This window comes from Panicum virgatum, chromosome 2K (assembly GCF_016808335.1).
Source record: "Panicum virgatum strain AP13 chromosome 2K, P.virgatum_v5, whole genome shotgun sequence".
Classification (NCBI taxonomy): Eukaryota; Viridiplantae; Streptophyta; class Magnoliopsida; order Poales; family Poaceae; genus Panicum; species Panicum virgatum.
Window position 1 is genome coordinate 61,850,604 of NC_053137.1, and position 13,071 is coordinate 61,863,674.

The 13,071-nt window shown below is 44.8% G+C and overlaps 3 protein-coding genes across 3 annotated transcripts; all 3 read left to right on the forward strand.

The window, feature by feature from the left end:
- The first annotated feature begins 632 nt into the window (after positions 1-632).
- Positions 633-8,100, forward strand: LOC120695563 (glucan endo-1,3-beta-glucosidase 4-like). The gene is made up of 11 exons (XM_039978782.1): positions 633-1,201; positions 1,297-1,425; positions 2,000-2,127; positions 2,415-3,671; positions 4,466-4,493; positions 4,596-4,716; positions 4,865-4,942; positions 5,204-5,513; positions 5,727-5,800; positions 7,533-7,680; positions 7,815-8,100. Exons 3-11 carry the CDS (start codon positions 2,064-2,066, stop codon positions 7,910-7,912), a joined length of 2,178 nt encoding a protein of 725 aa, XP_039834716.1. The 5' UTR covers positions 633-1,201; positions 1,297-1,425; positions 2,000-2,063; the 3' UTR covers positions 7,913-8,100.
- Positions 8,101-8,420: 320 nt separating this feature from the next.
- LOC120692650 (probable serine/threonine-protein kinase irlF) lies at positions 8,421-10,161 on the forward strand. The gene has a single exon (XM_039976031.1). It carries the CDS (start codon positions 8,828-8,830, stop codon positions 9,812-9,814), a length of 987 nt encoding a protein of 328 aa, XP_039831965.1. The 5' UTR covers positions 8,421-8,827; the 3' UTR covers positions 9,815-10,161.
- Positions 10,162-10,863: 702 nt separating this feature from the next.
- Positions 10,864-12,429, forward strand: LOC120692660 (photosystem I chlorophyll a/b-binding protein 2, chloroplastic-like). The gene is made up of 5 exons (XM_039976037.1): positions 10,864-11,186; positions 11,299-11,336; positions 11,450-11,753; positions 11,884-12,094; positions 12,181-12,429. Exons 1-5 carry the CDS (start codon positions 10,981-10,983, stop codon positions 12,196-12,198), a joined length of 777 nt encoding a protein of 258 aa, XP_039831971.1. The 5' UTR covers positions 10,864-10,980; the 3' UTR covers positions 12,199-12,429.
- The last annotated feature ends 642 nt before the right edge of the window (positions 12,430-13,071 follow it).

A 13,071-nucleotide genomic window follows, 5' to 3' on the forward strand; every position in this document is an offset into this window, starting at 1 on the left:
TCATAGTGAATTGGTTTGTAATTGCATTGCTTGTGCCAGGCAAGTGCCGTTCATAAACAGAGGAAAATGGGAGTGACTCCACATTTCAGTATTTCACCACTGGCAGGAGCCAGGAGGTGATAAACTGCCGATTTCCTACTGAAGCGTCGATCTGTCAAGCGATGAAATGGAAAGAAAAAAAAACTGTGAATTCTGCAACTTTGGATCTTCTGTGGGGCATGATCGGATTTAGGGTAACATCTGTGGGACTATTTTTTCAGGGATAATAGTGTCCAGGTTCCTTATATATTTTAGAAATTTCAATGCAAGTATGTACCATGAAAACATGTGGTTCTGTTTTATTATTTTACATAACACTGCATTTTGCATTTGAAATTAAACATGACATAATCTACTTTCCATAACGCAAAAACACGTGAAAACTTTTTGGTACATTATGTGCACTATTAAGATCAACAAGTGGACTGCAAGAATCACATAATGATTATATGGAAATTACATTTTGAACAACCTAATCATGTAACAAATTTACTCTTAGGATTTTGATAAAGTCTACTCAAATGTCCAAATTCCATCGACTTGTAATTGCATGTATGATACTTCTTTTTATTCGTCCTTCATCCCTCCGACGATCAAAAGCTCCACACTCCGGCTTTGAGATTCCTCCTCCGGTCCTCACCCACCTCTCTCTTTTCCCTGTTAGTTTATCCTCCGTGTCCCCTACTCCCCTCCTCTCCAGGAAACTTAATCGGATCTCTCTGAGCTCTCGGTCAATCGCTCGCATTTCTTTACTAATCGCCACTTCTCGGAGAGATTAGTTTTTAATGGCGCTTATTATGAAGTGTTTTGAATTAAACCTCCAAGAAACAGAGGGAAGCTAGAGAGCCTCCAGAGGCCATAGGCCCATAGCCAAGAAGAACACGCTCCAATACCTCCTCGGATTCTCTGCGTGCTGCCGCAGGAGAGGGGAGAGAGCTTCCCGTTTCACATCATCTACCACCTCGAAGGAATGTTGCAGCAGTCAGTCTCCACTCTCCACTCCCCCAGTTCGTGCTCACTTCTACTGTCGGGGGCGGCGGCCCGCCGCGGTTCGTACTGCTCCGCGGCGGCTTCTTGGTCCTATCTCCGTTTGTAGCGTGTTCCTCCGTGCGCGTGTCAGGAAAGGAATGAAGAAAGGGCTCTTCATTGAGGACAAAATCAGGTGGCGATCTTCTCTTCCCTTGCTGATTTTGTTCCCCTTTTTTCCTGTACTGTTGTTGAGATTACGATGTCGCCGTTTGTTATGTTCTTTTGGAGCCTTGCGGCCTTTCCTGCTCGTGACTTTCTACCGAGGTTCCTCTAGAAAGGGGTGGCATTTTAGCCGACAAACGGCGGATGAAGTTTTTCCTGAAGCCTTGTTCACATGGTGCCTGAAGGAACTTCTAGGTGTTCATTCTTCTCTGCTCGTGTTCTCTGCTGTTTCTAGTTTGAAGGGGCATTCACAGTTCTCTGTTATTCTGTCCATGGTGGTTTAGTTCGTGAGATTTTTTAGTGTAGGTTTGAATTGTTCATGAATGTGTGGCGATAGAAATTGGGAATCTTTTGCCCTCATGTTTTAGGGGTGCCCGCACACTGCCTCAATTTCTCCATTTATTAGCAGCAGGTTTTGCCCATAATTCAGGGTGACATTTTAAGTCGTGGATTCTTTAAAGACGTTAGTGCCATTGGACAAGTTCATGGGACTGCCTGAATATCCTGTAATGCAGTACGTTAATGTTTTCTAAGTTTGTTGCTCCGCGCTGAAGATTTAGGTAAATCTGAAAATTGGTTTCCCAGTATTATATTTAACGTATGCTCTACAAACGTGGATGCATACTGCTTGCACTTGGTATCATCAATGACTTTCATAGCTTAAATATCTCGGCATATATGCAATTCTCTAGTTAAGAGTTGCTATACATAGTAGTTTGTGATCTTGTTAAATGAATAAAATAATCACCTTTTTTTGTTGCTGTTTCAGCTTTGCTTGAGAGCTTCCGGAGTATACCTTCTTCACAGCTAATCAGATCCTTGGGTGCAACAATATGTTGCCCAAGCGACCACATGGCGTGGTTATGCTGTTAATGCTCATGGTTTTCGATGTTTCAGGTACTCCAGTTCATCATATTAGTTTGGAGTACGTAGATACAGTTCTAGTGCAAAAATTATACTACTGACTGTAGAACTTTGGTGGTGCAAAAATCATACTATGTTCTACATAGATGTGCAAAAACATTATTTTCCGTATTGTAGTACCTCATTCTGATTTTCCTGACTTTGCGGGAAAGTAGTTTCACAAGGACATTACAAAATGTTGTTTTGAACCGAAAAATAGGTTCTAAAAATATAATGCCTATATTTGCATGCATGACAATCATCTCTGCAATTTGTTGTAGGCGCATTTGTTGGTATCACTATTGGCAACGAAATGTCAAACCTACCATCAGCAACAGACATAGTGGCTATCCTTAAAGAAAAGAAGATTCAGCATGTTCGTCTGATTGATTCAAACCATCAGATGTTGACTGCCCTTGCAAATACTGGAATAGAAGTCATGGTTGGGGTTCCCAATGATCAGCTGCTATGTGTGGGGCAGTCTCGTTCCACAGCTGCTGATTGGATTAACAAGAACGTCGCTGCTTATGTTCCAGCAACTAACATCACATATATCGCAGTGGGTGATGAGGTTCTTACTAACATTCCAAATGCAGCCCTTGTTCTTGTACCTGCATTGCAATTCCTCCAATCAGCACTGTTAGCTGCAAACCTCAATACTCAGGTGAAAATCTCGAGTCCACATTCAATGGATATGATCTCGAAGGCATTTCCTCCCTCCATTGCCACTTTCAATTCGACATGGAACACAGTAATGTCTCAGTATCTTCGGTTTCCGAAGGATACAGGATCTTCATTCATGCTGAATGCCCAACCATACTATGGCTACGTCGGAGGGCAAGGCGTATTCCCCTTGGAGTATGCACTGTTCCGCTCTCTCAATCCCAACAGTCAAATTTCAGATCCCAACACCAATCTGTTCTATACCAATATGTTTGATGCAATAATTGATGCTACTTACAACTCAATCCAAGCAATGAATTTCACGGAGATCCCTGTTCTGGTCACAGCTTCTGGCTGGCCATGGCGTGGTGGGCCAAATGAGAAGGCTGCTACTGTTGATAATGCTTTGGCCTACAATACAAACCTCATACGTCATGTACTGAATAATTCTGGTACACCTAGCCAACCAATGAACCAGTCGAGCACCTACATCTTTGAGCTATTCAACGAGGATCTTCGTTCAGGACCTGAATCAGAGAAAAGTTGGGGGATTATGTTTCCTAACACAACCACTGTGTACTCTCTATCATTTGAGGACGTGGCCACAACTATCCCAGAATCACCGGCTCTGCGTGGGATGTTTTGTGTGGCAAATTCAAGTGCACCCCATAGTGCACTTAAGCATAGTTTGGATTGGGCATGTGGCCCTGGCTCTGCGAACTGCAGTGCAATTCAGCCTGGACAACCGTGCTATGAATCAGATAACATTGTAGCTGTTGCATCATATGCTTTCAACGATTATTATCATAGAACACAAGCTAGTGGTGGTACATGCAGCTTTAATGGCACTGCAATGATGACATCAACTGATCCAAGTAAGCTGCATTTTGCTCTTCTATAATTAATAGGATACAGTAGATTTCTTTTCACAGTTATTGATTACTTAGAATGGGTTTCTGTAATTACTTTTGTAGTTTTGTTGGCAAATAAGTTACAGTTGCCCTTTACATCAGCGCTAAAGCGACGTTTGAGAAGAACAAATTTAGCACTGAAATGTTTGAAGGGCTCAAGGTCATTATGCAAAATTTAACCCATCAATTATCTACCGCAGTTGTTTTGATCTGTGTTTTTTATTGTCCAAAATCCCTACTGTACTTCTGTTTTACTATCATTAGTCAAGAGTTCTACACTTGTAGCTAGCCAGCACTCAATCGCTTGTTGATCTGTTATTGTGTTCCCAGCAGCAATGAGACAGTCCTAGAAATGTACCCTACCCTGCAAAGCAATCCCTACTTGTGCAAATTTCTGTAGGGAACACGTAAATAAACTGGCAAGCATTTACCTTAGACGTGTGTCCTAAGATAAATCATATGAAGGGATGTGGGGGGTAGTCAAACGAGGATCATAGCTCGAGCTGTTACATCCTATCAAAAGCATAAGCATTGTCCAAATCATAATGCAAGATAAATAATCTATGGCCACAAGTTTCATCAACATCTTGTGTTTTATTTTAATCTCAAGAAATGTATTTCCTAGTTTAAAGAACTCACTTTTTTATCATTTTAATTTAATTTCAAAAAATCAAGGGTAGGATTTTGGTGCTAATATCAAACCGTTGTATAGCATGTAGATAACATGAACCTAATCTGAATTCCTGTATTTCTTGCAGGCCATGACCCATGCATTTTCGCTGGAAGGTATGTCCAATGCACCATTTCGTGTTAAAAGCTTCTGAGTTCTATAAGCCTGTTTTGTGCTCTATACTGATTACTGAGAATCTGATCTGCTCCTGTTTGTAGCACTGGCGCCAACGGCAGCAACGGTGGTACAGCTTCTGGGCCTGTAAGCCCTGACAGTTTTGCTTCGAAATCCCAATCCTGCTGGTTGACTCACCTAGCAGCTGCATTGCTGCTCATTCTAGTGATGTAGAGCATTGTAACCATGTCGCATTTTGGATGAGATACCCGTCATTTATCGTGGATCTTGTCATTAGATACTGTAGGGCATATTTGTTTTAGTGTACTCAGGTAGACGCCTTGTAATCTTATCCCCAAATTTGTTGTTCTAGGAATCAACATTGCGAGCTGTGACAAACAGCTTACCTGGAACGCTGGAAGTTCCAAATGATCTGTCCCCCGTGCATATGGTTTAAGGAGAAATTTGCAAAAATGGGACTGCAAACATTGGCCTTGGGCAATTTTTTCATGGTTTAAGTGGTATGCTGCTGTTCTTTTTCCCCTTTGCAATTGGACTTCAGTGTTTTCGAACACTAGGCCTCACAGGAAATGGCTTTGTTGTGGTTTGGACTCGTTGTGAGTGACTAACGGCCCATTCAGGCCCATTAACCCACCACCAGGTCCGGGTCCATTCTCAGTTACCGTAATGGGCCTGCTCAATTGGATTAAAGCCTCACCTGGATGGTGAGCCGGCCCACACGGTTTCACCCTCCGTCACTGTCGCTGCGGCCATGTCCTCGTCCTCGTCCTTCCCCACCTCCCGCTTCCCCTTCGCCGCCGGCGCCGGGGCCCCCGGCGGCGGTGGCGGAGGAGGAGGTGGAAGCAGCGTGCGGCCGTGGGGGTCGAGCGGCGGGACGTCGGTTTCGTCTTCGGGGAAGCGGATACAGAAGGAGCTGCTGGACCTCAACGCCTCCGACTGCTCCGCCGGGCCCAAGGGCGACAACCTCTACCACTGGCTGTCCACCATCATCGGGCCCCAAGGTATGAGCTATTGAGATCCCTCCCCTCCGCTTCTCCAATTGGTCCGAGACAGTTTGAGAGCTCGTCGAAATTTAACTGCGCTGGCGGATGACAGTTTTACTTGTTCAAATTGCTGCTTCTATTTTTAGAGTAGGCGCAGTAGTTTGGTTTGCATACTAACTGGGATCACGAGTACGTTGCGGTTGAGTTAACTCATCATGTTATGTTTTGCAGGATCGCCGTATGAAGGAGGGATATTTTTCCTTGATATCGTGTTTCCCCCCGATTATCCTTTCAAACCTCCGATGGTAAGGATTCACTTTTCTTGTTAGCATTGGTTAACGTTGGTCTGTTGAAATGTGCTGGGAAATATTTATTTAGTACAGAAACTTTTTGTGTCCTGAAAACTAGGCTCCAACTTGACATTTCTCCACATATTGTTATGTACACCTTCTACCTAATCCCTCGATTCCTGATTCGTGTACTCTTTTTTGAATGGACAAGTTTCAAGGAATGTATGTCACACCTGGTTGTGGTGACTATGACTGCCGAAGTACTAGAAAGTATTTGTAACAGAAAATCAAGTGGGCAGTCAGATCAGTTAGGCTGGTAACAGTGTTCTAGTTCTATTTCTGATTGTTCTGCTCTTCGGGTCCTTAATTTACTCATCATTTATAATTCTTCCTAGGAAACTGAATGAACCATGCAAAGGGTTATCAGACCGATGAACTTTAGTATGCTTTATAAAATCCGTAGTTTCATATCCCCAAATTTTCCACAGTCTGTCTATCATAATACGGGTAAACATGATTTTGAAACAATAATTTACGAAGGTGCCGTAGAGACATAAGAGTACATTCAGCTTTCTCGAATGATGGTTAATCTAGAAGTGCCACACGACCACACCTCTGGCAGGAAGGCATGTGTTTGATGGTGAGGAGTGGACCTAATATGAAAAAAGATTGTGCTAAAAGACAGTTTTCTTTGCTTCTAATTAAAGTTACCATGTTTCTTCTAAATGTTTCTTCTAAAGCGGTGTTTGTACGTTTTCATGTGAAGTACTGTTTGTGATGTTTTATGTCTTCTTAGTATGATCTTGACGTATGAAGAAAAGCTATCTAAAGTTTCTAGTTTACTGTTGTTGTTGTTTTTTTCTTTGTTTAAAAAGAAAGAATGTAGAGCTGCTAAGGTATTGTGTTTGTTCTGGAATGCTTCAACTAATACTTTCCTGAGCAAAAGATATCGTAAATTTGTTTTTACTTGGGGACAGCCTTACTATGGTAACATGCACTTTTGACATAACATCTTATCATGCGATGACATATTGTTTATCTTGGCTTAGAATACAAGAGAGTGTCATTCTGCTAACTGGGGAAGTGATTGTAAATGCAGAATCCACTCATTCCTGTTATTGATATTTATTTGCCACAATCGGGCTGCTAGTTGCTAGCCATAGCTAAAATCACCACCAATATTTTTTTATCTTCCACCGACACATTTCCAGAGGATGCCAACACCACTACCATCTATTTCCTATTATTTATTTATGAGTTTTGACAGGTTGCTGAGATATGACGGACCAGAAACAGCCAGCCTTTTTAGCTTTTCACCTACCACTCAAACCTTCAGGGGCACAGTTTTACCATGATTAGCTAATGGAACTATTGGTGCAGCTAATGCAGTCCATGCAACAACCATACTAAAGCTATTAAAGATATGATAGTATTAAAAATATTTTTGACTGTTTCCCATCCCAGCTTGCTTTGGACTAAATGGTTTTGTTGTTGTTTTTTGTGTTCTTGAAATATCGTAATGTTCTACGATGCGATTATCAGATCTATACTTACGTACGGTATATGTTTGTAGTATTATAGGCAATGTTAATCATGACTTGATATTTCACATGTTAATAGTTGAAAGTATTCACAAACTATTTTACTCTTCTGGTTGCATCTATTAAAATTATGAGTATATCTATAGTCTGAATTGGACAATTTAGCTTCTTACCTCTGGATTTGTGTTGTGCTGGTATTCTCCCAGGTAACTTTCAAAACAAGGATTTACCACTGCAATGTTGACGCCACTGGTAAAGTGCATTTGGGCATTCTGAAGGATGGCTGGAGTCCAGCTTTCACTATTTCAAAGGTGTTACTGGCCATCAAAGACATCATCAGCAATCCAGATCCATGTATGTTCTTATAATCTTTTGTACTACTTATGTAAACGGTCGTGGATTTTGGTGCAAATTAAGCCAGCTATCTATATAGTTTCTACTTTGCTTTAATGCTCAAAAGCCTTACGTTATGATCTTTGTTTGTAGAGACACCCCGCTTGTGATGAACATTTCACGTCAGTATCTGACTGACAGAACTAAACACGATGAAATAGCAGCTGAGTGGACAATGAGGTTTGCAAGATAGAGAATTCTGTCTGTATCTAAGCAATGTTGACCTTGTAAAATAATATTCCTTAATGTGTCTTGAGATGTAGAATGTTGGCAAAGGACCCATGTTTTGTTTAGTCTGAGTTGTAACATAAAAATGTACTTTATGCTTGAGGTTATTTCTTATTTAGTTGCTTCTTGTAGGTGCAGAATTACCTTTTTTTATTATTATTTTGCACTTCTGCCAAAGTTGCTCAAGTAACTCTTCAGAACCTGCTATCCGAGTTTATTAGTTTCTTGAAATGCTTTCTGTTGAAACGGCACCAGTTCCTAGTTGAGGATGCCAATTTCATATACTGAAAGCAAAACACCTAAGATAATCGGAAATGTTCAGTGACCGAGAACTGTTGATGTTACAGTTGTGCAAATGATCAATTCATTTTCTCCAGTCAAAGTAGTTAAAGCATGCCATTCAAATCTTTCACTTGAAACCAAATCCTGCTGGTTATCATTCTGGTGTTGGTGTTGGACAAGGCTTCAGTTACAAAGGTATTTTCCCTTCCAGAACTTTGTCCCTAGTTCATAGGTGTTCCTTGGACAGAATAAATGTCATATTGCCATCCAGCAAAGCATGATCGTGTTGTTTTAAAAGCTAATTGCAGAACAAAGATATCATATGTTTATGGCAGAATAATGGTCACTTTGCCTACTGCTGCTAACTTGGATCTCACTTCATGTAGATGTAGGGATGAAAAGCTACCAGGACAGCTACTGATCTTACAAATGACAAATGACCAAACTGGGCTTCACCTCTGAAATGGACGCCTCACCAGTTCACTGATTCCCAGTACGGTCTGTTCAATTGATCACATCTGGTGGCCTTATAACTCCATCCACAGAAGAAGATGCAAAGCAACTCTTTCTGGTGGTCTCTCTCCTCAGACCACAGACCATGGCCACCGAGCTAGATGTGAGCAAGTCTCGCCGCTTCGACATTGCCATGTCGAGGCGGACACGGCGGTCCACAAGCCTGGTTGCTTGTTTCCAAGATCAGTACGTGCCATCCCTGGAGCATCATCGCCACCAAGAGCTGAAGGCATTTCTCGAATGCCAAGATGCAGGGCTGAAGGCACTCCAACAATGCGAGGATGCAGAGCATCTGGCACCGTGTCTGGATGAAGATGAGGAGCAAAAAATTCCACAAGCACTACTCCAATATGAAGATGACGAGCTGAAGATTCCACAAACATCACTCCAGTATGAAGATGATGAGCAATATCAAGATGAGCAGGAGAAGAAATCTCAACAATATTCAGGTGAAGAGCAGAAGAAACCAGAGCATTATCAAGGTGAAAAGGAGAAGAAACCAGAGCAGCATAAAGATGAAGAGGACAAGACGCCAGAGCAGTATCAAGATGAAGTGCTGATGACACCAAACCAATGTGATAGCAATGAGGACACGGCAGCAGAGCGATTCCAAGACCCTGAGCAGGAGGCACCTCAACAATGCCAAGAGGCAGATGAGAAGGTGTCAGAACAGTCAGGAGATGATGATCAGCAGCAGAAGGATCGGCAAGGATGCTGCAACACGGAGCAGAAGAAGCCGGAGCAATTCCAAGGCTTGAACAACCTTGGCACACCACAGCGTGCTGTGGACAGTGTGCCCCGGTTCTCCCTTCAGGAGCTGATACAACAGAAGCAGCTTCAAACCGGTGAGGCAAAGCCTACCAGCAAGCTATCCGGCCACGGGGAGACTGTTCTTCCTGAGCGTAAGGTTTCAGGATCAGTAGGAGCAGAAGCAGGCGGCACGACGCTGGCCATGGTGATAAAGCGACCTGAGGGAGGGAAGAAGTCCATGGGGATGATACGGCGGTGCGTGAAGGCCTTGAACCAGATGATCAAGACCAAGCACGGGTCCAAGAAGAACTTGCATCTGTAAGTTGAACAGGACTCATGAGTACATGATGATGGTACGTGCGTTCCAGACTCGAGAGTTTCTTAGTAGACTGCACATCTCTGAAGAATGCACACGCAGTTGTGGGCATAATTCAGAATGTGCAAGATCTGGTAAGAAACTCTGCAGCTGCACCGGGCTTTTTACGCTCCGGTCTATACCATCTACTTATAGCAATAAACTGTAAAATTTAGCTGAAGATGGCCAGTCTGTTACTATTTTGTTATAAGATGCTCTACTCACTGAAGTTGTACACTATTTGCTCGACGATGTAACGGGTAAAATGTCAAAGGAGTCGAGATTAGGCTCTGAACGCGTGTGCTGTTGATTTCCCTCTGCGAAGCCTCTTTTAGAAGTGTGATCGTGATCACAAAAGGGAAATTGGTCGGTTGTACCGACACTTCTCCCCCAGGTCAGCAGTGGTTTTGGTGCAGGCTCCCTTTCTTCCCTTTTCCTGTGTCACGTCCCGTTTCGGTTTGGTGTATGATAAATGCTGAGAGTACAAGTTTGATCAAAAGAAAAGGTGGAAGAGCTGAAGCCTGTGAAGTGTCTTGTGTGTCTTGGTTGAGGTCTTGATGATGTTTGTATCACATGGTCTGCCATCACACACCATGTTCCTTTATAGTCTCTCTGAATTTACTCGGTTTGAAAAATGTGCACTGTTGAGGTTGGTACTGCAGGACGTGTTCATGATCTAAAAAGATTTGCTACGAACTTTTATGAACTGATATTGAACAAACAGGTTTCCCCCTTGACTAGCTCACACCATAACATTTTTTCTCTCTTTTTTAGAGACAATATATATTCTCACACCATAAGCACAGGAAATCTGCGTGGCACACGAGCGCCTCGTCGCTAGCCGATACGAGCAGTGACGTGCCTACATGGCAGCAGCCAATGCGGCGGCTCCCACTGATTTTTATCAGCTCCCAGCCGGGGGCGCCCTCCACGTCAGCGCGATCCGGCGTGCCGGAGCCAGACGAGGAGATTCTCCGCGCCGCGTGGCGCCAGGCGGCCGCGCCCGCAATCCCCCCGCGGATAAGCAGGCCCCGCCCCGGCGCGCGCCCGCCGCGACCGCGAAGATCCCTTAAACCTGCGGCGCGCGCGCCACCCGCCACACAGCAGCTCCCGCGCCACAAGCTTTCGCTGCCATGGCACTCGTCTCCGCCTCCTCCTCCTCCACCGCCGTCGCGGCGCTCCCCAGGAATGGGCAGCGCTCGCTGTCCTTCCTCGGCGGCAAGACGCTGCTGAGGCAGGCCGAGGCGGCGCGGCCGTCGTTCGCGGTGCGCGCCGCGGCGGACCCCGACAGGCCCATCTGGTTCCCCGGCAGCACCCCGCCGCCGTGGCTCGACGGCAGGTCGGTTGATTCCTGGAGCTCTGTATTCATTCAGTTGTCTTAAAAAAAAAAGGGCAGCTGCAGCTTCAGCTTGTGTGTGACTCTGACAGTGTTCTTTGCCTTGTTGATGCAGCCTCCCCGGCGACTTCGGCTTTGATCCCTGGGGCCTCGGTGAGTTCTGATCACCGATCAATCTGTTTCTCCTGTGCACATACAATCTCTGATCGAGCCGAGCGATGTAACTAACTGTCCATGCATGTTTGTGCTGCCGACTCTGCGTGCAGGATCTGACCCGGAGAGCTTGCGGTGGAACGTGCAGGCGGAGCTGGTGCACTGCCGGTGGGCGATGCTCGGCGCGGCGGGCATCTTCATCCCCGAGTTCCTGACCAAGATCGGCATCCTCAACACGCCCTTCTGGTACACCGCCGGCGAGCAGCAGTACTTCACCGACACCACCACCCTCTTCATCATCGAGCTCATCCTCATCGGCTGGGCCGAGGGCCGCCGCTGGGCCGACATCATCAAGCCCGGGAGCGTCAACACCGACCCCATCTTCCCCAACAACAAGCTCACCGGCACCGACGTCGGGTACCACCTACCTCTCGCTCCATGCATGATCGAACCAGCAGGAAAACATTTTCAAAGACAAAACCATTAGTTCTGGTCAATGGCTAAGGCTAACGATGATTCCACCCCGTGTATTGGAAATGTAATCAAGGTACCCTGGTGGCCTGTGGTTTGACCCACTCGGCTGGGGCAGCGGCTCGCCGGAGAAGATCAAGGAGCTGCGTACCAAGGAGATCAAGAACGGCCGCCTCGCCATGCTCGCCGTCATGGGCGCCTGGTTCCAGGCCGAGTACACCGGCACCGGCCCCATCGACAATCTCTTCGCCCACCTCGCCGACCCTGGCCACGCCACCATCTTCCAGGTCAGCCGAACATTGACATGCCTTGTATCTTTGATATATACGATTTGGTTACTGATTGGTGAATTTTTTGTTGTGTTCTTGATCAGGCCTTCACCCCCAAATGAGGAGTTGGAGTTAGCGATTTGAGATTGCGACCAAGCATGCATAGGGGTGGAGATTGTTAGGTTGATTGTCGATCGATGCGACATTTTTCTGTTTGTGGGGCGGAAGACTGTCATGATGATTGAATGGTTTGTGGAGCGATGCATGCCTGTTGATCGTGTGTACTTGTACTATGTTGTAACCAATGTAAAAATCCAATACTCGTTAGATGCTATGCTCTGTCACTGAATCAACGATTCTTGATGATTTGTGCAACGCTCGTGGTGATCGCGCTAATGATATTGTGTATACTAGGTACGCGAACGCTGATAGGTTGCCCCCCAAAAACACTGTTGACTGGATGTAGAAGCAGCCAGCAGAACAGAGTGAATAGCAGGTTAAGAAGACCACAAGTGAAAATATGATGTCAGTAATGCTCATATGTGGCCTTGTTGGAGACACCGTCATAGCTTTTGGGCCATTCCGCCCTTGGCATCTGAGCATGTCTGGAGCCGAGGCACATTGAGAGAGAAGAATGGAATTCCAATTGAAATTCAGATCTAGGAATGCAACTTATAATTTTTTTTGTTATTGAATCGATCCAATAAATTAATAAAAATGAACTAAAATGGTATTTTAGAATAGGGATGACATGCACAATTGGATACCCTATACCCATTTGCATTGCTAGTCGGATAAAAAAAACAATTAGCCACGGCTCCCTTCACCCAATGCAGTTTTCATTTGGCCTAGAGCAAACGGCGAGGAGCAAGCTTGGGATATCTACGGCCTTTTTTTTACTCTAAGTAGACACCATGCTATTTTTCAGCCAAGGTTTGATGCAAAGAAAGCCTACTGGAGTGTGAGAATTTTGATATGTGGCCTGTAATTCCGCT